The 27,896-nt window shown below is 38.7% G+C and overlaps 1 protein-coding gene across 2 annotated transcripts; it reads left to right on the top strand.

Moving 5' to 3' along the window:
* The first annotated feature begins 663 nt into the window (after positions 1-663).
* Positions 664-27,570, top strand: LOC141760101 (excitatory amino acid transporter 2-like). Of its 2 annotated transcripts, none has more exons than XM_074622754.1 (11): positions 664-859; positions 15,946-16,085; positions 16,915-17,067; positions 20,359-20,609; positions 20,707-20,815; positions 22,110-22,236; positions 22,350-22,583; positions 23,349-23,543; positions 24,462-24,596; positions 26,127-26,340; positions 27,375-27,570. In XM_074622754.1, exons 1-11 carry the CDS (start codon positions 822-824, stop codon positions 27,438-27,440), a joined length of 1,662 nt encoding a protein of 553 aa, XP_074478855.1. In that variant the 5' UTR covers positions 664-821; the 3' UTR covers positions 27,441-27,570. The 2 variants fall into 2 exon arrangements, with proteins under 2 accessions (XP_074478855.1, XP_074478856.1); XM_074622755.1 differs by lacking the exon at positions 664-859 and adding an exon at positions 12,852-13,114.
* Positions 27,571-27,896: the final 326 nt, after the last annotated feature.

The following is a 27,896-nucleotide window of genomic DNA, read 5'->3' as shown; positions in this document are numbered from 1 at the left end:
CAGTAAATAAACACTAAATGCACAGCACCGGTGTGTCTGCGGCTGCGTTTGCATGTGAGGCCGTGCGTTCGTGAGTTTCCCTGCAGACTGTCCAACATGTGCTGTCATTGAGAAACACACTGAGAGGATTTGCTAAACTTAGCCCTTACTCCTGAGACGCAGACGCCCGCTGTGCTCTGTGCGCGGCTTTGCGCAGGACACCTTTTAAGCCCGGCCAATTAAACAATGAGTAGTCTGCCTCTGCAACTTGCAAACTGATTGCATCATAGCAGCTGATCATTGTGTTTCTACTACAAACTAAATGACAGAACACATAAAGAAGAAGTCGAGACTGGAAAATGTGTAACCGTAAACACATTAGCGACTCCGCTGCACATCAAAAAAACATAAGAAGAGATGGGTAAACACATGCAGATGATAGTAATGCATTAAAACATTCTCAACCTTTTATATTTTTCATTTGAGTTGACATTACGGGCTTGGGCCTTAATGTTTTGCACTAGCAGAGGTCTCACTGATGTCATGATGCTTAAAATGGGGTGAAAGTCTGCTAATCTATTACTCTTTAACTGAGAGAACACCCCACCCACACCTGAGAGGAGGTACTGACCTCTCATCTCAAATCCCCACCCCTCTGTCTGTGCATCACACTGTGCATGTGCAAGGTGTTTGTTTACGTTGCAAAGGGGGAGGTGCAAGGATTTCCATACCTAGAGCAGGAGAGGAGGAATATGCTGCAACACCTGTATGGTTTCTCTCCAAAAACTCTTTAATGCTACTTTAATCTAAGCCACACGAGAAGGAAACTTATATTCACTACAATGAGGAAAGCCCACACATATAACGCAGACTACCACAGGTGAGCACTTTTCATTTTAAGATGCTATAGAGGTGGATAATTATATTATTGTGCGTGCATCTAACTGGAAAACAGGAAATTATAAGCAATAAAAATGTAAAGGAGAACAATTCAGCCTGCGATTTCCCCTCAAGGTGACCCAAGCGTCATCCTCCGTAGTGTCAATCAGCATTTTGATTCTGCTGCTCGTACTTAAGACGGTTGCTAGGTTACACATACACTGTATAATATGCAGCTATTAGGGAGGAGTTGTTGCAATGTAGCTTGTGCTGTGACCCAATTCTAAGAATACCTGATGTAATGGTTGGTGCTGCATTTGGTTGTACTCCTACTACTACTCCTGAGTGAGTGGCTCATTGTAGGTCAACTCAGGATACTGGCAGAACGCCTCGAGTGAAAATCATCAGTGCACAAAGTCTTGAAATAAACTGGCTCGGTCCTTATCCACCTAAAATGCTACAAACACATAAACTGTTAGTGAATTTTAAAGATTAAAGATTTTACATCTCGGGACAGGAACAAGTCAACCCGTGCATTTTTAGTGACAGTTTCTTAAAAGCAATGCAAAACTGCTGGCCTTGGGCCACACGCGCATCATTAGAGATACGGCGCTCTGTGAGATTCACTCCCACCACACTCCCCAACTCGAGACAAGGCTGCAAGAGGATGAAGTTTGAAAGAATAGCCCGAAGGGTTACACTGTAAATCCTGAGTGGATGGGTTGCACAACAGACAGTTTTCTTCTTTTTTCATGCCTGTTGTTAGGGATTGTGACTACAAACATAATCACAGTGACACAGTATGAATAAAATAATGCATTTCGCACAATTGAATTTGCAGCAGTGCACTCTTACAGAGGGGTTAAATTGTATTTGCAGGTTCAGAGGCTCCAGACAACGTACTGGACACCTGTAGCATTGAAAAGGTTTTTCCTGTCATCCATCATTCATTCATTCACTTCATTGTACTTTTTCTTTGCTACACATTAAGTAGCCTGGCTTCACCAAATGGCGTATGAATGACACGGCAGATCGGAAGTAATTTGGCATGCAATAAAAACGCCGTTCTTTCTTTTGGCGTGTCATCTCACGACATGTAGTCTGTACTGACTGCAATGTAAACGCATCCACGTGAATATGCTACACTCAGAGTTAGTGACGTAAAATAAAAAGTGAGAAAGGCTGTTTATGGTGGTCCGATGGGTCCAACAAACACAGGACTTTCAACCAGGAGACAGGTCTTGAAGACCGGGGTTCGTATCCCAAAGTGTTGTTGAGTAATTTTTAAGTTATGCTGGTGACGTGTTCTCCGTACTTATGTTATGTTGTTTACGTAGGTATTTTACTTAGTTTACGTACTTATTTCAAGCCCAACCATGACGTTTTTCTGAAACCTAACTTAGTGCTTTTGTTGCCTAAACATAACCGTGACCGTTTCACGGTAACAACGTGGCATTAAATGACATGCAAAGAGCCATTTCACAACGTTAAACCAGACATGAAGTGACACGAGAAATGCCTAAAATGCATTATCATGACATGTGGAATGTCCTTAAAATGTACTATTTACACGCCTTCCCATGAGATCAGGTTGATATAGTTATATTTTTGAAGGAAAAGGGCCACTCTTATTCATCAGCGGGCTAACTGGAAGCCCTGAGGAGAAATATTGTTCCTTCACTAAATTGTCCCTGTTAAGTATGATGTTCACAAATAACCAAAATCCATTTTAACAATGTAAACAAAAATACATCAAAAACTCAAAATTGCTGAGGGAGATGCGCCCAGAAAAATCTATTAAATCCTTTAATTCCAAACGAAGAGAACGGTTTTCAGCTATGTAAGATGTTTATCATTTTTATGATATGATTTTGTTGACTGAAAATATGAGTGTACATTGTTAGGATTAAATGATTGTATTACTCATTGGACTTAAAATGTGTGTTTCAAAAAATAATTAGGAAATGTTCACTTGTATAAGTTCATTGAACAGTGCAGACTTACAGTGATAGCATGCAGCATCTCAGAGGCCCTGTCCTCATTGTGAAGTTGCCAGCTTTCCAAACTTTCCAAACCAGTGGGCAACTCCGGGTCTGAGAAGTGAAGCAAATGCAGAAGTGCCTTAAACTTGCATTCTATCTAATAGCCAGCAGGGGGCGACTCCTCTGGTTGCAAAAAGAAGTCTGATTGTATAGCAGTCTATGAGAAAATTATCCTACTTTTCACTTGATTTATTACCTCAATAAACATTGTAAACATGAGTTTATGGTCTCAATCGCTAGTTTCAAGTCTTCTTCAATACATCATGATGTTCATTTAGTAAATTATGGTCCCATTTAGAGTCAAATAGACCATAAAGCAGGGTATGCTTTAGGGCGGGGCTATCTTGTGATTGACAGGTCGTTACCACGGAGTTGTCCGGTCTGGGAGTTGTCCGTGTCTTAGAACTTTAACCCTTTCACAGTGTGTTTTCAGTTCATGAAAGTTAACCTTTTTGGTCGCCTAAAAAAGTCTTATTCAGTGTTTGGTTGTTCTTAGCTGCACCCTCTCATGTCACTTCTGGTTGCAAAAAAAACAAGATGGCGACGGACAAAATGCCGAACTCAAGACTTCAAAACAGCAGTCCACAAACCCAATGGTTGACGTCACGATGACTACGTACACTTCTTATATACAGTCTATGTTCCTAACTCTAAACAACAGCTACTGTAGGGTAAAACTTGGATGTTTTGATAGCTAGCTTACTAGCTAACAACATACAACATGTGAAGAAGCTTTTGGAGCTGTTGAAATATGGATCTCTATTTTTCGGGTCAATGGTAGCTGCTGGTTCCCGCTGCTTCCAGCTAAGCTAGGCTAAAGACTTTCTGGAACAATCTTTTGACAGCACAAGTAAGACAGTAAACAAGCATATCATCCTAGCTGCATGATTCAGCTTTCATTTGCCTTACTCTGTGTAAGGACGGACAAGAGGACTTTGTGAAATGAGTCTGAGTGGAAACGGAATTTCCTTTTCAACTTCGTTCTCAAGTGGAGGGCATGATGGCAGAGCAAGTCAAGAGCTCCTTATCCATCTGAAATGTTTTAATTGTACATTTCCTGCATAAGTAAGAGCAGTTAACTCTCATAATCAGGAGCTGGAGCTGAGCTGTGGCTCACATCCAACTGAAATCCTGCTCTTACAAGACAGATGTAATTAAAATCATCAATGTAACAGGATCATCAGCCGTGCATCATGCCTCCACGATGAAAAACGGCTAGTGAGTGACAACACTCATAGCCTACCCTGATTTGTGCATCCACTGGAATGCACTTTTGCATTTACATTTCATATAATTGTTGAAAGACTTTTTAATCGTATAGTTATTTATATTCATATTTACATTTTAATTTACAGTTGGATCTAAAAGTCTGAGCCAACTACTAAAAGCTTATTTAGCCTATTTAGTGGAAATTCATTACAGTTGAATGTTTACCTTTATCCCTTACGTCTGGCATCATTTGATGCTCTCTTTCAGAGTGTTTGTGATTCATGGACTTATTGACTTATTGATTTATTCATTATTGTAGTATGTTTTTAATTTCCCTTTTCAAAGACGAGTGTAGAAGGAAATGGAAACAGTCCTTGTTCCTCTTTGAACCTCAGAAAGGCCGGACACAGACTCAGTTCAGGATTATTAATCCGCATTCACACAACTTTGGTGAAATTGTAGTTGATTCCAATTTGGTATTTTCATCTTACAACTTTAACCCTTTCACAGTGTGTTTTAAGTCCAATTTGGTATTTTCATTTTACAACTTTAACCCTTTCACAGTGTGTTTTTAGTTCATGAAAGTCAATTGAAACATTTTGGTCGCCTAAGAATGTCTTGTTGCACTTAGCTTCCTCCTCATGTGTCACTTCTGGTTGCAAAAAAACAAGATGGCTACCACTAAAATTCCAAACTCGACGTGGATGCATAAAGAGAACTGGATACAACGTCGGAGGTGGGGCCCCGTTCATTCCTATGAGAGTTTCTCAGTGCGGAATGAAGCAAAAAAAGATCGACTTCTGAGTATAAAATTACTCGGATCATCCGGTGATCTTCCGCATCCATTGGGTCCATAGAGCAAGCAGACTAGCATTTCCTTTAACCCTAACCTAACCCTAACTAAAGGAAAATAACTCTGGATTTGGCGATAATGCATTTTACAACTTTTAGGACCTAATGATTCGTACTGGGAAGTTGATTCACTTAAAAAAAAATTGTCCACTGTTTTACAGTCTCTTTTCCAATTTAAGTCTATGAGGAAAAAGTATTTTTGGGCCCAATAGCGTCACATGGCCGACACAGAAGTTGTAATTCCGCTGTTTAGTCACTATGTAAAATGTGCTTCAAAGCCTGGCACACTTCCTGGGGGCTTGAATTTGAGGCTTCAAAAATGTAGTCCACAAACCAATGGGTGACGTCACGGTGACTACATCCACTTCTTATATACAGTGAGAATACCCAGAATTAAAATTATTGGTCATGGTTTTGATTTTTGAGTTCACAGTCTACATTTCAGATGAAATAACAATGTCACATGTAACAATACGTCCAGGGAAAATCAGAAGTCAAACAACCAACATAAATCATTACTTCTGCGTCGTCCTATAAAAAAAGAAAAGGAAAAGAAAGAGTTCACGTGTTCTATGAAGAGAAGGGCTTTTTAGGTCTTAATACTAGACATAATTGTTTGCATGCATAATAATTACAGTGTTTTGATGAAGTGGTACACTGAAGGGACCTTTTATGTTTTTGAAATTATGTTCATAATGTCATGACCATCTAACCTGAGATATCTGTATGTGGGTTGCATTGGGTGCTTGCCACAAAAATGGCTGATTAAACTGGAAACTGCAGTATATCAAAGTCAAATCACATTTGCCTATGAATCACAGAATACTGATGAAAATTGTTATTAAAGCACATAAATGGCAACTTTAAAAAATTGTTAAAGTTTGGTTATATTTTCACTCTCAAAAAATAATATCCATCTATTTTTTAAAAGATGTTTTTCCTCTACAGCAGATTCTAAACCTGTAGTGAAGCATATAATATTGAAGTGATCTGAAAGCATGAAATTGCTAAAAGCGTTGACAGTTTGACACATGGAACCGTCAGAAAAGCCCATTAATCCTCATTGTTTCTGCATGAATTATCAGTATTTTACCAACTGACTGACCCCCGGGTTGTGGTATCCTTAGACTAAATCACTGCAGTTAATGGACTTTCCACATCCATGTTATGTAACAGGGTTTAGAGCATGCTGGGAGTTGTGTTCTTTTCAACATGTATTTACAGTATGTAGAGGGTGTAAATACCTGTGAGGTTCTATTATTTATCGTTTACATTGATTCATTTATTCAACTGAAGCCTGTATAGCAATACTGAATGAATACCGACGTTCAATTGACTGCTGAAATTGATTGTTTCTGCTATTTTAATTGTAATTATGTAGTTTTTACACTGTGATACATTAGTATCTCCCTGCCAGAAACAGAAAAAGAGATTTTGGTCAGTGTCTGAATGTGCTTGGAGCCATTTTCCCATTTTCAGTGTCGTCAACTTCTTGGCAGATGAGCCAAAACGATTTTGGCATCAAAATGGTTTTCTTTTTGTAGGTTTTTGATGACAGTGGGATTGTTTAGGATTGCAATATTCCTCATATTAGACCACTGATAATGTGGCTCTGACTCTTTGGTCGAGGCCTTCGCACAACATGCCTCATTCAGGGTTGTACTTGCCATTTGGCAACATTAAGCTACTAAGAGTTGTCTTATGTCACCCTGAAAATGTACTTATCAGTATAAAATCGCTGATTGTCAGAACTCTTTATATTGAACATATAACACCTGAAATACTGATGCATCAGTAGCAAACAATGCAAAATAATGAAGTGGGGAAAAGGGAAAGTCATGCAGGGGACATATCATGCTCATTTCCAGGTTGTATTTTTGTTTTCTACAAGAACATGTTTGCATGTTTTAATGTTCAAATATTCTTTCCTGTTTACTATACCTGTACCCCCCCTCTGTTTGAAACGCTCCATTTTCCACACTTCTTACCACAACCTTGAGGCTTCAAAAATAGGGATGATTTCAAAACCAAAGCGGGGAATCTGGGGGAAAATTTCAGTTTCAGAGACTTTATTTCCTGTATTCTGGTGACTTTTAAAGAATGAAAATAGTAAAATAATAAGTACACTGCAACAGTATTTTTATATTAATTAAACTTCAATTTTACTTTTAATTCTCAGGGAAGGAAACTGAAAAATGTGCCCCTATGGCATAAACTAATATTCATCAGTTGTCATTCATTCATACATTTTTTTCTCCTGATTGAGTATTTCTTTCTCTTAGTTCTTTCCATTTCTCTCTCCTTCTCTCACTCACTGAAGGTTATTTCAGACACAACACAACAACGGCACCACTGCGCTCTGAAACCCATTTTCCAATGGCTTGCGCCACGCCATGAAGTCTTTTCCCTGCATTAGGTGTAGCTCTATTGTTATCCGGTTGGAAACAGTAGGGCTTATACACACTGTACAGTGCCAGAAACAGGTTGAGATAACGAAAAGGAGAAAAAGGTGTGAAAATTTGCCATAAATCGGGAGAAAAACAGGCGAATTGTGACCTTGAGGGCAACAAAAAAAGGGAGTCTCCCTAAAAAATCGTAAGGGTTGGGAGTATGCCGTTGTAGCGCCTGTCTCGTTAAGCCTCTAAAAAAGCCTGGTCTGCTCTGATTGGCTTGTAAGAAAAATACGATGCAACTTTGCAAAGGTATTTCTCAAGCTGTGGGCGATATATTCTAATGAACCTGCATGTGACATAGGAAGGGGAGCCAAATCTGAATGGCTTGTTGAATCATGTTTTCTGATCAAGGTAGCCCACAAGGTCGGTAGGCACTCCAGACACCCTATGTGTATGTGAACAAGCACCGAAAAAAGTGTTTTCCATACACACATATGTCCTCTTTAAAGAAAATGACAACGACAAACACATGAAGGCTGTGCTGGCAAAGAGCAGCCTTATTGAAAAGCAGTCCTTTGATAACTCTGAAAGATGTTATTTTGCTCGACATTCTACAATCTATGTCACCGAAAATGAATATCGTATTCAACAAAACCTCTGAGAAACCCAACAAAGGGAGAATATTGAACTTCGCTAAATTGGTGTTTACTGTAGGGCCTCTGTATTTTAAGGTTTTATTGTATTGTAAAGTGTTTTATTTTGTCCATCTCATGTTTCACTCGAGAGTTTTTGTTTTCTCTTGTTTCATTCATTGCATTTTAAAGTAGTATCACAAATATTGTCTAACAGAAATACAATAATAACATTATAGTCAAAATAATGCAATTCAATAACAATGACAACAGCAACAATGGCAACAACAGCTGATCCTGAGGTTACATTTTTAGATTTCCTTCTTTACACATGAATGTCGGGCATCTCGCATGACAATCATGTAGGATAGGACATCACAACCGTCATTCAAACTAGACAAAACGGGACTGATGAGACCTAAAACACAAAACCAGTAAAAAACAAAACAGCATTACTGTTTTATTTGTTAGGGTCCTTTACAGGGTTACCAGCGAAGAACAAATGTTTCTGGTTATTAAATTAACAGTTCAGTTACACACATGGACATTTGGGGCTCTGCCTTCCTCATCCTGTGTGTGTGTATGTGTGTGTGTGTGTGTGTGTGTGTGTGTGTGTGTGTGTGTGTGTGTGTGTGTGTGTTCAATAGGTGTGTGAAATCATTGATTATGTTGACCCCAGTTCCACTTCTCAATAACCAATCAGAGCGGTCACCTCGGCTATTAGCATATGCAGCCCTGTCTCCTAAAAATGACATTCCCATACCACGAAACTGCACTGTGAATTACGTTTTAAGGGAAATGTATTTTGTTGTGGACTACGTTTGTTTTTGACGTATCACAAACACATTTGTAGAGATAGTCAGCGGAAAATGTTATCATTGTACGCACCTGTACACCATGGATGCGCTGAATGTTGACGTTTTTGCATTCGGTCAGAGTAAGACAAGCGTCGCGCAGAGCAAGACACGTAGTATATATATCGAGCGACCGTGATTGAAAGTTACGTGGTATAGTTATGAGTAGAACAAGCAAGAAAGTCCTCTAAGGATGGATGGGTCAAACAAACACAGGACTTTGACCCAGGTGACCGCTGTTTGTGTGCTGTGTGAAAGTAAAATCAACGTTCACTTAATTTAATTCACGTCCGTACCTTAAATATTGTAAAATGTAGTCATTTTAAACCAAACCATGTTTGTTTTTTTGTTTTTTTACTAAACCTAGTTTTGTTGTTGTGTTTTTGTATGTTTCAAGTAGAGCTGCAATGGTGAATCGCTTAGTTGTCGACTATAAAATTAATCGTCAACTATTTTCATAATCGGTTTGAGTAATTTTTCAAAGAATAATAAAGTAAAGTAATCTCTAATACCAGCTTTTTAAATCTGAATATTTTCTGGTTTCTTTACTCCTCTATGACAGTAAACTGAATATCTTTGAGTTGTGGACTAAACAAGACATTTGAGGACGTCATCTTGGGCTTTGGGAAACACGGATCAACTTTTGAACATTTTCTGAATATTTATATATATATATTAATCGATTAATCGAGAAAATAACCAACAGATTAATCAACAATGAAAATAATCGTTAGTTGCAGCCCTAGTTTCAATTTGGTCATTTTAAACCAAACCATAATGTGTTTTACTAAACTTAACCAAGTAGTTTCATTGCGTTTTTGTTTTGTTTTGATTCAATTAACAACGACATGTTTAAAACTGCGACCGTAATCCAGGAGAAAATTACATTTCCCTCGAAACGTAATTGAGAATGCAGTGTAATTGTATGGGAACATCATTTTGTAGGAGACAGGGTTGGTGTATGGAGCCCCAGAATTTGCAAAATGTAGTAAAAGGTTATCAGACAAGTAAAAAACACGGAATAAATCAGTATAATAAAAAGTAGATATTATATTCTCTTTGTATTCTCTTTTTGCTTTTCTTACCAACTGGTTTGAGGTTATAAGGAAAGGTATAAAGCTTTGTATCTTTTTAGATTACACTTGTATTTACTTTTATTTTTTACTTATCCCAAAACTTTGTACTACATTTAGTGTGTTTTATGGGCTCCATATAAGTGATTCTCATGAGTCTGATTTATGGTGTTTGGGACTTTGCAGTGCAGAGATGTGTACAATAATAAAGTATGACGAAAAGGTTCAAACAGACGACCGCACACCCAGAATTACAGATCAACTTCTGCTGACTTGTTTCTGTTCATCGGCGTTATTGTTCAACTAAAATGAAAAAAAAGTGATCCACTATTAACATAATCATATAACCAAAAGCACCCAAATGATGAGACCTTTGTGTTATGATTTGCGGAAATATGTTCCACACTTGTGCACTCGAGTGCGTCTGATCCATCTCAGTGTGTATGTGTGCTGGATTAGGATGGCTCAGGACAGATTAGTTAATTATAGACACCTGCTGTCTAAGCGTGGTGTGCGTTGTCAGGTGTTGCAGCATGAGGTCGGCTCGGTGCTGAGGGCAGAAAAGGCGGAGCAAGGTGCGGAATTGCATGGACAAATGCTTTGCCATGTGTTCTTAAGATTGTCTCTTTCCTCCCTGTCCAAGCTCTGAGAGCAGCTCAGCAACACACACTTCATGGATATAAAATGTGACGTACTCAACACACTTTTTACCCAGCAAAACAGCACTCTGCAGAGATAATATGCCTATTTCCAACAGCAGCTATTTGGTCTTTTAATAGTCGATCACTCTGCAATCAGACAGCTGGCGTTCAATTCTCCTTTGATACTGACCGAGCAATTCTTTGATTCCCACGTCAAGGGATAGAGTAGTGAAATGATCAAGCTGTCATAGCCCCATTTCGACGACTAAATTATACCGTGGATAAGAATCAATAAGGCTTAATGCCTTAAGAGATTGCAAGTCATCATGACTGACCTACAATAAGAGTCCAAATAGGAGCATGAAGCCTGTCAAAATTTTAAAATGGCTCCAACGACGACGTACTCTTTAAAAATTAAGTAATCTTCTTGTCCACATAAAAAAAGTCCGAACATAACATTGAAGAACAAATGCTGCCATGGCAACACCATTACGATGACTGCACGTTACACTGTGAAACCAAAAGGAGCCATGGTCGCAGGAAGAGTACACTCATATATACCGAGGCCACTCAATGACTCAGTAGCACTAAAGAGCTGCACTGCTGCAAATACCTCAAATCAAATCAAGATTTAGTGATGGCAGAGCAGGCAGCACGGGAAAACATTCAGGGTCATATTATCAAACACACCATTTATAAAATCATGAAAAGTATGTAAGTGTATGTAAGTCTTTTCGCGTGCAATAACGCCTTTGTTGCTTTTGCCATGTCATTTCACGTCATGTAGTCCGTACAGACTGCAATGTTAACGCATCCAGGTGAATATGCTACTCTCAGAGCTAGTGATGTAGAAGAAAAAGGTCCAACAAAAACAGGACTTTCAACCAGGAAACTGGTGTTCGAGACCGGTGTTCATGTCCCAAAGTATTGTGGAAGTTATTTTGAAGTTCCGTCAGTGACGTTCGTGATGTGTTTTCCGTACTTATGTTAAGTTAAGTGGATTGGTCAAACAAACACAGGACTCTAAAGCAGGAGACCGGTGTTCATGTCCCAATGTGTTGTTGAGTTATTTTAAAGAGATGTTAGTGAAGAGTTTCTCGTACTTATGTTACGTTGTTTGCGCACATATTTTACTTAGTTTATGTACTTATTTTAAGCCCAACCATGATGTTTTTTCCTAAACCTAAAGTTTTTTTGCCTAACGCTGTTGCATTAAATGACACGTAAAAAGACATTCACAACATTAACTCTATGGCGCAAAATGACATGAGAAAAGCCTAAACTGCGTTATAATGTCCTTAAAATGTCGGTTGAGTCACCTCAGGCAATCCAATGTTGGTTTAAGTTGTGGAACAGAACTGACTAGCCACTTGCACGCCGAAACCTTCATTAAAACCAGTAAGAAAAATAAAAACGTACCCAAATATAAGCCATAATTGATGTCTGATTAAATGCTCGAAAATGTGTTGCGGTAACAGCTGCAATCTTTTTTTTTTTTTTTTTTTTTCAGTTTTGCTCTCATAATCAACTTTTGTTATGCTAAATGAGTTCTCCTTGAAGCTTTTGGCTGCTTAATTTGGAAGTCATTGTTTACTGTGAACTTTAATTGAAGACATTAACCCCTTAAATTTGGGCCTTTCTTTTCCGTGGCTCACATAATGAAACATGAACCCATTTAACATCACAAAGAAATCACTTGGTTTGCAAGACGCTCAGTCATGTTTTGAAGACCATTTCATCACTTTAAATTCTCTAAATGGCAGCACAGATGAACAGTATACATTTGATCAGCCATTATAAAGTGTGTTACCGGACTCTGATTAATAACAGGAAAGCCACACTGGACTAAAAAAGTTCTCATTGGATGAAAAAACAGCTCTTTGTCATTTCCAGGGTGTCAAATACCGATGCATTGCCACGGCTGTCGGCATTGGATACCGCCGCATAAGGCACCGTGAAAGGGATTTCATCCAGGAGACCGCTGTTTGTGTCCTGTGCGTCACGTTTCAAGTTACAACAGCTGTTCGTTCATTTTAAGCCCAACCATGTAGTTTTTTTCTAAACCTTATGTACTGGTTTTGTTGCCTAATCCTAAAGAAGTGTTTTTGAAACTTGGTTTATTTGGACATCCAAAGTTATGTAAATCATTCTCACTGGAAGGAGAAGTAAACAAATGATACCAAGCAGAAAAAAACAGCAACAGCAACAGCAAGGATTTTCACTTGCTCTCTAATCTTAGCAGGCTGACTCCACCCTTCCAGTCTGGATGACTCCTGTCAGACCTCCAGGATAGTCAGTTCACCTTTACAGTGCGCACCTCCCCGAGGCTTATTGAGGAGGCATCTGGTGATTGTGGATATACATCGAAAGCTGAGGAAGAAGTGTTTTTCTCGAGGAGTGAAGAGCCCTTTTCTGAAGGGATAAAAGACTTTTTGGAGGTTCTGACTGGATTTACTAATGCATGAGTCATGACTTTGTTATTTTTTTCACTGACGCGGATGGCTGTGTAGAAGCTCTCCACAAATACAATTTCAATCCAAAGCAACATACAAAACAACTGGTAAGCATCATTAGTAGCCCGTAGTGATGCGATAGTAGTTTGTAAGATGAGTCATCAAAACATCGGTGTTGATGAGGCACCATCAAAATATTGTTCAGCAGCTCCTGTGCAGCTTTCCTGTGAAAGCTCAATGATTCATCAATAATAACTATGGTCTTTTGTGCACAGAAGTAACTGCTATAATGGTCTATCTAGTTTTGCATCTGTAGAAATATCTTGTTGGAGATATATTAATAGAGGAAATATGATGTTTTTCAGATCCGTTTTATTCTGCCCTTTGACCCTTTTGCATCACAACCAGAGATCTTGATAGAGTGCATTTGTGTTGACTTTTAATGATAATTGCAGGAAGTTACCAGCTTGTAGTGAAACTGCCTTACATTGCTCATTCATGTAAATTTTTTTTCGGCCTGAACACTGAAGTTTGGTGTTCAGATCAGTAATCTCCTGCATGACGTCATCAGGCCGGGTGGTGGTGACACCTTGACTTTTCCTGGGACGCCCCTTTTCTGTTGCATAACTCAATCACTTATGTGCTGGAGGTGCTAATTGTATCCTCTTTAAAGAGCTTAAGTCTCATTAATGCTAGAGCACAGTGTATCAGACAGCTGTGATTGACTTGGCAGGTGTTCTATCCTCACCATATATGTTCCTTGCTCCCTTTCACGTCTGGTACAGAAGGTTATTCAACTTTTGAATTATCAAACGTGTTATCGAATGTTGGAAGAAAAGTACATCGCGATTCTATAGTGGCTATAATTAAAGATTTGCATTGTGTATTGTACCGAAGGGAAGTACTTTTTTACGGAGGAAACGTTTTCGTTTAATCCACCACCTTTTGAAGAAACTTGGGTTATTGTTCTGTTGTGTTTGCTGCCAGCATTAATATTCCAGGTGTAAAAGTCATGAAGGTCGAGTGTGTCCAAATGACACGTGCATTCGCTGTTACATAACTGCGCACGTCTGTGCTATGCAGAGGATTTAAAGGCTGCACAGGGGAGAGCTGATCTTTAAGTCAAAGAGGCTTTACGGCAGACCACAACAAACCCCAAGATACTTGTTGCTTCAGGTGATGAGATGATGAAGCAGTACGACGAAGGACGGGATCGTCTGAAATTAACATCTCTAAGCAATGAAAGTCCTGGAAACTGTCAGAAAGCAAGAAGCCAAATACCACATACCAAACACATATAAAGTATTTAAAAATACAACAACTTCAACACAGAATATCCCAAATTATCATAAATGACTATACATAGACATCCAGCAGAACAGCAGAACAGCAGCAGAAGCAGAAGCAGAGGGGAGGGATATGAGTAACAGCTGGTGATCTGTTTATTCAAATAGTAAAACTGGAATAATTTGTTTAAAATGCAGATTGTAAACAGGCTCTTTATTGATTCTGTGCTAATTGTTTTGGGAATGTCAATTATGAGAGGCCATCTGCAAACTTTTCACAACTTTGCATGCATTCAGAATGCAGAGTGTATGCAGAAATCATTGGATTTAATCAAGAGTGCATGTGCCCTCATTAATTACTTAATGACACAAGGGAACACTTTTTTTTGTAATAGTAATATTGCATGCATCGTGAATTCAATCACAATTGCAAATTGTTTTATAGCACTGTAACATAATGCTATCTGTTAGGGGCTCCCTTTCTCCCCAGTTTGGAATCATCAATAGTGTTGCCGCCTTGTTGCTGCTAACTCTATTAATGGCCTGGTGATGGTTTTAGACAGACGTTTGTCTCCTCCGGTTCACATGGTCCCACAACCCAACTTTGTTTTGATATTATGTGTGGGAGGTTCACGTTATCCCCCAAGAGCCAACCCTGACCTGTGCAGGAGCCCTGACCAACCAGTAGGAGTTGATATTGCAGTGACAAGAATGTGATCCCTCACGGCAGTTCGTGCAAAATTTAATCTATTTGATTCGGGTACGTAGACACATTTTTTTTCGTGACGCTCATCACGACTCTCAACAACGTATTTTTCATGCGTTTTCCTACGAATATCCAGCAACATGTGACGCAGGTGTCAATTTCTGCTCCAGTCTTTTCAAAATAATACTACTTGGTTAGGTTTAGGAATAGATCGACTTGGTTAGGCAACAAAATTACTTTGTTAGGTTTAGGAAAACATCTCGGTTTGGGTTAAAATAACACCAGAAGTGGCCTAACTTAAGTACGGAAGTTACATGACAAAAACTACTCAGTTAGTTTTAGAAAAATATTGTGATTTGGCTTAAAATAACTCAGTAAATGCTGTAACTTAAGGAAGTTACATGACAAATAAATCAACGTTTACTTCTGGTTTCACACGGGACGTGAACACTGGTCTCCTGGGCGAAAGTCCAGTGTTTTTTTTCATTCAACTGACCTCCTCCCTACGAGGCGTTCGCTGCTCTTTATAATTCACGATTCACAATTACGTGAATTACACACAAATTGATTTTGTGCTGACCATCACGAAAAAAAGGGAAATTTCTGTGTATTTACACAAATCAATACAATAAATTTCGTAACTATTTCACGAACTGCTGTGCAACTGGGCTGAAATGCACAACCAAGCTGGAAGTCCCTAGCATTTTTTAAATTTATGTCTGCGAATTATAAAGGTTGTCTCAGCAACTGGTGGCTGTGCATACAGCTTTCTACTTGTTCCATACTCAGTAATAATGGAACACCTCTACTAAAAGGTACAGCTCTAACTTAGAGCTCCTAGTGTAACCCCACTTTTATTTTTAACCTCCTGTGATATTGTTTTTGTCTTCTCTTAGCTGAAAAATCTGCAGGTAATTAATACCAGCTCTTCTTTTACTTCTTCCAGTGCCAACAGAATGCAGAAGCAAGTGGAGGTCAGGATGGGCGAGAGCCACCTGGAACCCATAGTGGAGAATAATGAGAGTCTATGTAGCAGTTTTTGTGATAAAATCATGAAGAACATGGTTCTCACTCTCACAATCCTGGGTAAGTCTTTTTGGTCCTGCTACTTCCTTCCACAATCCATTCGTTATCTCCTCACGCTCACGGGAGGGAGGGGGGGGGGGCTGGAGCCTTTCCCAGTATGCATTAGACAAATGGCAGGGTACACTCTGGACAGGTTGTTAGTCCATCACTGCACTAATACACTTAGACACTTAGACAAACACAATCCGCCCACACATGAGGAAAACCTCAGGAAGGCCCCAGTCTTTCAAATCAGGACCTTTTTGCTGAGAGGCAATGCGCTTACCACTGAGCTGCCCTACGTGAAGCCAAAATCTTTTACTAAAATACCATTTGAATATGCAAATGGTTCACAGCTTCTTGTTAAAAGCATTCAAAAGAAAAGGAGTTTAATGATACTCTTTCTCTCCGTCTCTGGGTTCATATTGCAATTAACTTACACTGAAGTGAAGAGCTACTTTAATTTGTCCTTTGAATGTAATATAAACAAGGAAAAGGTTACATCTTGTTATTTTTTTGCTTGTTTTTATTCATTTTATTCTACAGTTGTTGACAGATGTACAGTAATTGGGAAAACATTTTGGGTCAAAGTTGTATTTTCTTGGCGTCATTATTCTATTTTATTTGTTCTACACCGTATCACCGTATTTACAGGTAACGCCATGGCACTCAGATGACAGGCTGTGGTGTTAATTTAAGGCTCCTAATGAGCAAAAGTTGAGATCACATAGATGTTGATGTGATCTTATTCAGACACTTTCAGCGTTCAACGCCTAGTATGTCACGGCTCAGAGTCACCTGGCTTTGTGTTTGATTTGTGTTTGATTTGTATTTTTTCTCGTCGGCTCAGGTGTGTTTCTGGGTTCCATCTCTGGAATGCTGCTGCGGCACATATCGCCTCTCCCACCTGATGTCGTTTTGATCATCTCCTTCCCCGGAGAGATCCTAATGAGGATGCTGAAGATGCTTATTTTGCCTCTTGTTGTTTCCAGTCTGGTCACAGGTGGGTGAGGTACTACAGTAGCTGCTGCAAATGTTCTGCTCAATTTGCTGACAACCGTCCTGAAATGAGGTCGCACGGCGTGACTTGTTGCTGGTTGAGTTGCAACAGGAGAGATGAGAGCGTAGGCGTGTTTTTTTCAGAAACTTTGTGTACAAACACGACTTGTGTGAAGGACTTTCCATATTTAAAAACTATGTTTTTAGTGAAAACATAAACATCATAATAGTTCAAAAGATAAAACTAGGACTACAAAATCAGCTCAGTCGACAGGAAAAAATGTTGGCATTGTATGTTTCTGCAAACCATGGATGCGTTAAATGACGACGTTTTTTGCAATCAGTCAGAGCAATTAACGTAGCACAACAAGCGACGCGCAGAGCAAGTGATGTGGTATATCAAGCGACCATGATTGAAAGTTATGTGGTATAATAATACAGTGCTGCAGGAAAGAGTCCTAAAACACGGAAATGAGTTACCATTTTTACACTTCTGGTTCTTTCGTCTCAAAGTCAATGGGTTTTTGGGGTTTTTGGTAAGCCTGAAATAAGATCTGTGGTTAAGACAAGCTGAAGAGATTTTAGCGTTTTGTTCTATGATATAAAATAAATCTGTAAATACCCCACTCGGGGAATTTTTAAGCTTTTATGTGTCTAAAAAAGACGGTTGCTAACAAGTGGCTAAATGAGACTACTAAACGTCATTACGCCGACTCGTCCATCTTTACAGCCTCGTTGTGTATACCCGCGCTCATTCAACCGTAGTGTAGTGGTGTAACTTATAACGTCAGCTTTTTACTTATGCCGATTGCATTCACACTTCCAAAATCATAAGGCTGGTGTTCTGCTGTGGAGATTATCTTGCTGAACAAAACATGTACGTTTTATAAACGTGTGTTTGCCACAGAGCTAATTTTCTGCAGTAATCCAAAATCCAATGCAAAATTCCCATTGGCTTTTTGTCGAGGGAACCAGAGCGATTCTAACACCGCTCTATGAACATACCGAGCAAGAAAGTCCTCTAAGGGAGGACGGGACGACTGGTGGATGGGTCAAACAAACACAGGACACCCAGGAGACCGATGTTTGTGTCCCGTTTGAAACCAAAAGTAAACATTGACTTTACACCAGTTAAGTAATGTTGCGGATGAAAGTCATCTAAGGGCGATGTTATTTAATTTTGCTATTTATGTTGTTACGGTTATTACGTTACATTGTTACGTTATTACGTTAACATTTTAATACAAACCATGATCTTTTTTCTAACCTCAACCAAGTACATTTGTTGCCTAAACCTAACCAATCGTTTCACAACGTTAACAATGTGGCAGTGTGCGTTTCTGCATGCGTGATACGAGGCTGATATGAAACATATTTGTGAGATGTATTTTTGGCTCAGAAACGTCGCCATTCAACGTATCTGGTGGTTTGCAGGAATGTACAACGCCAAAAATGTTTTATGGCAACTGAGTTGACAAAATCTATTGATATACAGTATATAATGTAGATATAGTGAGGTTTGGTTGCCTGTATGCTGTGTTGGCAAGATTCTCATTTAAATACACATCTATGCAAATTAAAGAGCATATGGTTGTCCTTCATTGGAATGTAGGAAAATTGTGTTTATCCTTTTTATTATGTTCTCCAGCTGTGTTCATGTGCATCTAGATTTTTTAACAAACATGATTTATGTTGTTATATGGTTTATGTCTGACATTCCTGTGGTCATAATGCCACATGTTAAATCACTCATAACATAATAACAACCTAATAGTCAGGAAAAACTGTAAATCCACACATACAATTAACTTGCTTGATTAAAAAGTAGAGGCCTCGGCCACCTTTTAGCTGTCAAGCATAAACTGTGAATATACAACATTATAACCTGAGATAATACGAAATCATAATCACTTACCAGCGTCCAGCTATGCAGTTGATAATATGATGATGATGAGATGCATATGTGATATTCAAAATATTGTCTAAAGTACAGTGTGCACACAACTTCGAGCAAGCCTTCCTCACCAAACTCAGTTACCCTCAGTAAACAATTCATGTGTCGTTATGTGCTGCTCCAGAAGTCATCATAAAGTCGATAAAGGGCTGTCACGCCGGATAATTAAACCCTGAATTCAAAAGACATGTCATATTGTCTAGCTGCGCACGAGTGTGTAATTAAAGTGCGTGTGTAGACGTGTTCTTCTTATGTACTCTGGCAGAATATTTCTCAGTTTCTCACTGAGTCGTCGCGCTTTGGAAGCAAATCATGTGAAATTTTCGGCGTGCAGAATTAGTTTTTCCAATATATTAGCACAATAATGTCCTCACAGTTAGAATAGTCACAATCACAACAGTCTAAATGAAGTAAGCCTTGTGTGTGGAGGTTTCACTGTTCAAATGCTGCAAGCTGGTCTGACTGGAAGGACTATTAGCACCTGTTCGGTGAGGGCAGCTGATCAACTTAAAGGTTATGTTTTAATCAGAGTTAATTCATAACTAGAAGAGGTCAGATTTACTATATAAAAATTAGGGCTGTCAAAGTTAACGCGATAATAATGCGTTAACGCAAATTAATTTTAACGCCACTAACGCATTAACACAGCTTTTTGGTTGTAGCGGGCTCAGTTTTAAAGCTAGAGTGAACATACTGACATCATATGAAACTAGAAAAAACCTAAGGAATCCATTGGATAGGCTAAAGAACGCTCCAAGGGGTCCCTTGACCTCTGACCTCAAGATATGTGAATGCAAATGGGTTCTATGGGTACCCTGGAGTCTCCCCTTTACAGACATGCCCACTTTATGATAATCACATGCAGTTTGGTGCAAGTCAGCACACTGACACACTGACAGCTGTTGTTGCCTTGTTATGATTTGAGCATATTTTGTTTTTGCTAAATGCAGTACCTGTGAGGGTTTCTGGACAATACTTGTCATTGTTTTGTGTTGTTAATTGATTTCCAATAATAAAAAATGTACATACATTTGTATAAGGCAAGCATATTTGCCCACTCCCATGTTGATAAGAGTATTAAATACTTGACAAATCTCCCTTTAAGGTACATTTTGAACAGATAAAAAATGTGTAATTAATTTGCGAATAATCATGATTAACTATGGACGATCATGCGATTAATCGCGATTAAATATTTTAATAGATTGATAGCCCTAATAAAAATGCATAGATTTCAAATCTATCAACTCTAAGAAAATCTAACATTACTATCTGTTAAAGAGAGAAAATGTATCTTTTTAATATTGGACACTTTTCCTGTGAAACATACTATGCCAACAGGACTAGCCGGTTTGGATGCCAAATCCAGCGGTCGTTTAGGCACCAGGGCCATGGTGTACTACATGTCGACGACGGTGATCGCAGCCGTCCTGGGAGTGATCCTGGTGCTGGTCATTCATCCCGGTAACCCCAAGCTGAAGGCTAATCTCGGACAGGGAAAGAAGAACGACGACGTGTCCAGCATGGACGCTCTCTTCGATCTCATCCGAAATCTTGTCCCAGAGAACTTGGTGCAGGCCTGCTTTCAGCAGGTAGGAGGCTCACAGAAAGATTTCACCCACCACCATAACGTCTGATTCATATGTCAGTTGCTCCAACTGTTTGTTCTTTCCTTTGCTTCTTGTCCAGATCCAAACAGTATCCACCAAAGTACAATTGCCCACTAACAGAACCAAAGCACCTCCTCAGTTCACAGTTAAGAGGTCGCTTCAATTCAAGGGTGGGATGAACGTCTTGGGTAAGTGAAAAGTCTGAAAACACACCCACTGTAGAACTGAAAAGTTGTTGAAGAAAAACAAAAGTTATTTTTTTCACTTTAAATTACATAATAACTAGATAACACTCAAATAACACATTCCTCAACCAAAATAACAAAACCTCTTTGGTGGATGTAACAAGCGGCAAACACAGTAACACTTCATTTTACAGGTCCGCAGATTTCCTGGTAATTGGGTGATAATTAGCAAGTAACCTATTTGAAATTTCTGTGGAATTTCTGCCAAATTACCCCAATAATACCCTAAAAAATTATGGAAAATTACTTTATTATAAACATGATTGAATAATGATATGCTAAAATAGCATATAATGGTTAAAATAGGGCCCTTAGGCTTGAGAAGCGGCTGCGCGCTGCTCTTCATCGGAGGTGGAAAACCAAAACTAATAGAAGATACTTCTGATCAGGCACAAATCTCCCCATTGTGTGACTTATTGTCTACACAAATGTAACCTGGTAGCTAATGTCACGATTCAGGGAGTTTTTTAAGAAATTTCAAATAAGTTATTTGCCAATTATTATCTATTTAACAGCAAACATAGAAATAAAGCCAATTAACTTTGTATTATTTTCCTGGAAATGCATTAAATAAATTACCAGCTATTTATTACTGCTTAATGGGACATAATAATAAAAGTCCAGAGTCAAGTCCCAAGTCAGGACAGCTAAACAAAGTAATTTTCGATATATTTTGAGGTAAATATTGGGGTAATTTGGCAGTAATTCAAAAGAAGACCTATACAATGACGTGTTACCGCAAACACATTAGAGACGGGCAACATATTGATATATCGATATCATGAGATGAGACTTGATATCGTCTTAGATTTTGGATATCATCATATGGCATAAGTGTTGTCTTTTCCTGTTTTTTAAAGGCTGCATTATATTAAAATTATGTAATTTTTCTGAACTAACCAGACTGTTATAGCTGTTTTATTATTTGGCTTTTACCCACTTTATCATGGTATCCACATTACTGATGATTATTTATCAAAAATCTCATTGTGTAAATATTTTGTAAAAGCACCAATGGTCAACCCTACAACATTGTCACAATATCGTTATCGAGGTATTTGGTCAAAAATATTGTGATATTTGATTTTATCCATATCGCCCAGCCCTAAAACACATACCCGAAAAAAAATGTATATCTCCATGGCTTTCGATGAGTAATTAGCATTCATTCCAAGTTATTTCTTTTCTATAACACCGGTTTATCCAATAATAATTCAACATTACTGTATTCTTACAGGTTTGATTGGATTCTTTGTTGCTTTTGGAGTCATTATGGGGAAAATGGGAGAAAAGGCCAAGCTGATGTTGGAGTTTTTCAACGTCCTGAATGAGATTGTTATGAGGCTTGTTGGCGCAATTATGTGGTAAGTGCTGTCCACTACAGAGCCCCTCAATATATTCAAAATACTAATAATATACCTGCAGATAACATATGACAAAGTAATCCTAATGGAAAACATCCCGTGTCTATCTTCAGGTACTCCCCTTTTGGTATTTGCTGCCTCATCTGTGGAAAGATCATCTCCATCGCGGACTTGGAGGTGGTTGCGAGGCAGCTGGGGATGTACATGGTCACTGTGATAGTGGGTCTCATCATCCACGGAGGCATCTTCCTTCCGCTGATATATTTTGTGATAGTAAAAGAAAACCCCTACAAGTTCTTCATGGGAATATTCCAAGCTTGGGTCACGGCACTCGGAACAGCGTCCAGGTATGAGGGATTTCTGTCTTTGTTCCTGTTTTACATTCTAGGATTCAGGCTGTTTGACCCTAGTGAGCTCAGTGTGACTGTCTCTAATTCAGGTTTCCTCTCCAGTGTGCTGCTTGTTGTTATGAATACTCAGATTTTCCTTTTCCTCCATGGCCATATGGTAAATACCAAATGTAACCTTTATTTCAAATGGTAACTATGAAGTAGTCTTGCCTCCGTGGGGGATAACGTTCCTGTACTCTATGTTTTATTAATGACAGTTGCACTCTTTCCCCTCCTGAGGTGAGCTCAGTTCTCTCAAGTTTTGGCCTGCTCACTGCCCCGCCATCTGCGAGAAACACTTATTAATTATCAGACAAAAACAACTGCTGAGCCAAAACTGCTGTTTTCTCCATGAGATTCACTCTCAAAGTGAATTCAAACTAGAATAACTTTTTTGTTTCTTTGGGTGAAGTGAAACTCATGAAAGTGCCTTCGCCTATATTAGTCTATTTTATGTAACAAATTAACAATGAATAAATTACCATAGTTCAGAGTGGATTTATGTCAGTATGAATAGAAGAATAGTGTAATTAAGTTTAAAAACTATCGCAACATCAAGTGTGACCCAGTCAGATTAATTCTCAACAGACAGTCTGTAATTTGTTGTAGAGCTCTTTGTTTCTGCAAGTTTTTCGTGCCAAATTGGGTGCAGAGTTTGCCTACTGAACTTTGTTGTTCGTGACTATCATAACAAAGCATTTCTTCTTGTTTTATTTGCCGCAGTGCTGGTACCTTGCCCGTCACATTCCGATGCTTAGAGGAAAACCTGGGCATCGACAAGAGGGTGACGCGCTTTGTCCTCCCGGTTGGCGCCACCATCAACATGGACGGCACGGCGCTTTATGAAGCTGTGGCAGCCATCTTCATCGCTCAGATGAACGGGATCAACCTCGACTGGGGCCAGATTGTTACTGTCAGGTGAGAATGTGGCTACAGATACAGATATCCAACCTGATCTTATGGGAAGGCGTATCAATGATTAGGCAACAAAACCACCTACACGTTTTCATCCCAACTCCTTACATACTGACGCTTTGTCAGACCCCTCGGCGTCACTTTTCGGTCGCAGTAAACACATGCTAAATGTTGTGAATTAAACAAAAACACTTAAATTAATACTTTCATCCTGGATGAAAGCTTTGTGTTTGTTGGACCCACCCACTTCCCATCACGCCCGTCGGTGTCGGTATTTGACGTCCTGGGAATGAGAACGGGCTGAAACCACTTAGTAAGGTTAAGGAAAAACATCATGGTTGGTCATAAAATAAGTTTGTAAACTAAGTAAAATCTGTACGTAAACAACGTAACATAAGTACGGAAAAACACGTCACAAACAACCCTAACTTAACTCCAAAATAACTCAACAATACTTTGGGACATGGACACTGAGCATAGCATATTCAACATTTAACATGGCAGTAAATTAGCCAAATTCTCCCTTAGATCTGCCGGAGCCAAAGAATGAAGATCATATATTAAATTATAGCCCTACTGGTGAAACGTTTGTACATTAAAATGTTTTAAAATACATTAAACCTCATGGATATTTCTGTTTATTTCACATAACTTAAAGAAAACTACAGTTTTGGAGTTATACTTGGATATCTTTCTCAAAATCAATTTAGATAAAGATAGTTGTCTTGATTATCATTAGACACTGTAGACTCTTAGTTTAATTGATTAGTCATTTCAAATACTGAATTTGTCATAATGCCATTTTTATTAGAAACATAGTGACTGCATGTTAAAAGTGTTTAGTGTCAGTACTATGTTGGTGCCTTGTACAGCCTGTGGTTTGTCCTCCTGCTGGGAATTGATTTTTTGCTTCCTATTTAGTATGACAGCTACCCTGGCCAGTGTTGGGGCAGCCAGTATCCCCAGTGCTGGACTGGTGACCATGCTTCTGATCCTCACGGCAGTGGGGCTGCCCACTCAGGACATCAGCCTCCTGGTCGCTGTCGACTGGCTGCTGTAAGTTCAACATCAACACAAATACTTGTATTGAAAGCACAGAGACACATTCCAACACCATGCAAGGGTTTCTTATCTTCAATGCAAGTTCATCACATAATGGTGACTACACCAGTGCTAAATCTTTTAGAATTTACTTCTGTGCTATTTTTTATGTTTTAGTTTAAAATCAAAATTTTAGATTGTTTATGTCCCCCCCCCAAAAAAAAAAAATCCCTGTAAGAATAAGACCAAATTAATATTTTTTCCTTCAGAATGTGCCGTACGAAATTTGAGAAATTGAGAAACATATCGTGCTTTAAAGCATAACTCTGCCCACCATATTGTCTTAAATTTTCCCAAGAATCCATTGGAGCAGTAAATCTCACTTATTTCACTGTAAGGCTGCGAACAGCTTGCTTGCCTGGTTAAACAGTATCAGCTTCCTTTACGTTGCTTTACAGTTTTAATTAGGTGAATGGCATTAAAAATCAACCCAACAGCACGTCTTCTTTAACATATTAGCATCCTTTCACTTTTTAATGAGGTATATGTATTTAATTTTCTATCACGGGATACGTTGAACGTCAACATTTCTAAAACCCCCCCAAAAAAAGGTTTTATAAACAGGTTTCATGTCAGTGTCGTATCGCACTTGCAGAAACACAATGACACAGGGTTAACGTTGTCAAATGATCGGTTAAGTTTAAGAAACAAAAGTACTTGGTTAAGGTTCTAAAAAACTTCATGGGTTGTGTTAAAATAATAACGTAACAACGTAGCGTAACAACGTAGCGTAACAACGTAGCGTAACAACGTAGCGTAACAACAACGTAGCGTAACAACGTAGCGTAACAACGTAGCGTAACAACGTAACTAGCGTAAATAAACAACAACCACCCTTAACGGACTTTCTTGAGTAACGTTACGTAACAAGCGTACCAGTGTTACGTAACAAATGCAAAGTAAAGGTTTACTTTTGGTTTCACCCCCGGTAACAAAGAGCGGCCTCCTGGGTGAAAGTCTTTTGTTTATTTGACCCATACACCACCAATCCTATCCACCCTCGGTAGATTTTCTCTCTTGATATACTCGTTATGATACCACGTAACTTTCAATAATGGTCGCTCTGGCCAAACGCAAAAAATTTCCACATTCAACGTATCCATGTTTTGCAGAAACCACCATAGTAGCCAAAGTAGCATCAAAACATATGCGTGACTTTAATTTGAATGTACAGGTTTTTGCTGGTGTGTCTCATCACAAAGTGAACAGTGAGCATGTTTTACCGGTCTCTAACATGTTTTGAGGATGTAAAACAACTCATAGAACTCATGCTTTGATAACTTTTCTGTAGACGAAGAGTTTCCCTCTCTATATGCCCACTCATTCACTTGCTGGCATATCTGTGCTGAAGCATAACTAACAACATAACTTAAAATCCAAATTAAAAACAAAAAGACACTTTTTCTTGCTCTGTGTTGTTCTCTTTTTTTCTTTCATTCATTATTTCCCTGTATCTTTCACACCACTTTCCTCTTCAACATGCAGAGATCGTTTCCGTACCTCAGTTAATGTGGTTGGGGACTCCTACGGCGCAGGTATCGTGTACCACCTTTCCAAGCACGAGCTCGACTCCTTCGACCAACAGGCCCGGATGGAGGACTTTGAGATGGCAAAGACTCAATCCTTCTATGAAAATAACAGCAACCAGAATGTATACGCTCACCACCACAACAACTCAGTCTTGATAGACGACTGCAAGGTACATTTCACGTTAACGGACATAGAGACTTGTATGTAGAGAATCCTCCCCAGCTCTGTGTCTGTGTTCGTCTTTCTTTTCCTCTCTGTGTTTGTGCTTCGTTTCTATGTGACCTCTTATATCAGTGTATTTGTGTCTTTGTGAATAGTAAATGTCATATTTTCATTGAAGAAACTGGTTTTAAAAAAGGGGTGAAAAAGCTAAATAAATATTTCTATATTTATTTATTCACCTGTTACTCATATGAAAAAGCAGTTTTTGTGGTACCAGCTTCAACAAAAGCAAAGTTTATTCTTTTTTTTATTAGATTTTTGATTTTTATCATCTTCAAAAACTTTGTTTACTCTAATGAAATCCAAATGAAAGTGTTTAATGTTAAGCATCAACCATTCCTAATGCATTGTCTTATATTTATATTTGACTTGTATTTTGTTGTGACATGTTTTGATTTTATTAAGAAAATGTTTTTTTTGTCTACATGATTGGACATGTATTTGTGGCAGCCCTGACCAAATTACAGTTTTCAATTATTGGCTATCTTTTGAAAAAGTTTTTGTAGCCAGTGGTGGTATACATAAAGACTGCTGTTTCATCCAAAGTGATGCATACATTCATGAAATGCCTATCAAAGTTATATTTTTTAGAGAATTTCACTCATACAGTAGAATTTTGTTGATATTTCATTGTCTGTATGATGCAACTTTGGCATGCTGATGCCAAAGTTGCAAATTCTGATTATTTTGATGACTGAGTATTGTAATTCGGTTGGGCAGAGAATCCATAAAATACATGGCCAACTCTGAAAAACTACACATATCTTTGTTTTCGTATAATCTTGTAACCACATTGACATGTAAACGGCATCACTGTATCATTGTATCAGTGTATGAGATGACATGTATTTCAATGTCAGCCCTATAAGGTCAATGGCCTGAATGTAATGACACAATGGCTTCTCTGCTCCCAACCGTTGACGGTTTGTAAATGATGGTGCCTTGGCCCGATAGTTAGATGTTCTTGATAATTGCTTACAGGTCACCAAAAATGGCAAGACTGAAGGGTTCTCTCTTGTTGAGGAGGGACCATGGAAATGCGAGTAAAGCAGATCCAGATGCTGCTGCGCCTTACCCTGAGTTCCAACAGCTTTTACTTTCTGCTGACACAACTCTAAAAAAATCAGCAAAAAAAACAAAAAAACATCACATAGAAAAGAAGGGGCAAAGAAAAGTGAATGTTAGCAACTGTACCACAAGAACAAACAGTCGGCCAGTCTTTTTTCTTTCAGTTACCCATCCGGGTAGCTACTGGAACAAACTTCAAATGACTCACCAACTTGTATTAGATCTTGCATTTGCACTAACTAGACACAAACTAATGAACTGGTGCATTTCATACACTTTGTACAGAATACATCATTCGGTTGACTACACTCAGGGCCTTACTTGGTGCTGCTGCAAGCTTTCTGTCAACGAAAAGAGTTCTTCAACCTTGTGCAACATCTCATTTTTCTTTTGTAATGAAGCATTTTATTGGTAGCTTAAAGGGCAGAATGATAT

This window comes from Sebastes fasciatus, chromosome 2 (assembly GCF_043250625.1).
Source record: "Sebastes fasciatus isolate fSebFas1 chromosome 2, fSebFas1.pri, whole genome shotgun sequence".
NCBI classification, from domain to species: domain Eukaryota; kingdom Metazoa; phylum Chordata; class Actinopteri; order Perciformes; family Sebastidae; genus Sebastes; species Sebastes fasciatus.
The sequence above is the reverse complement of the archived record's forward strand: the minus strand, read 5'-3'. Positions and strand labels throughout refer to the sequence as shown.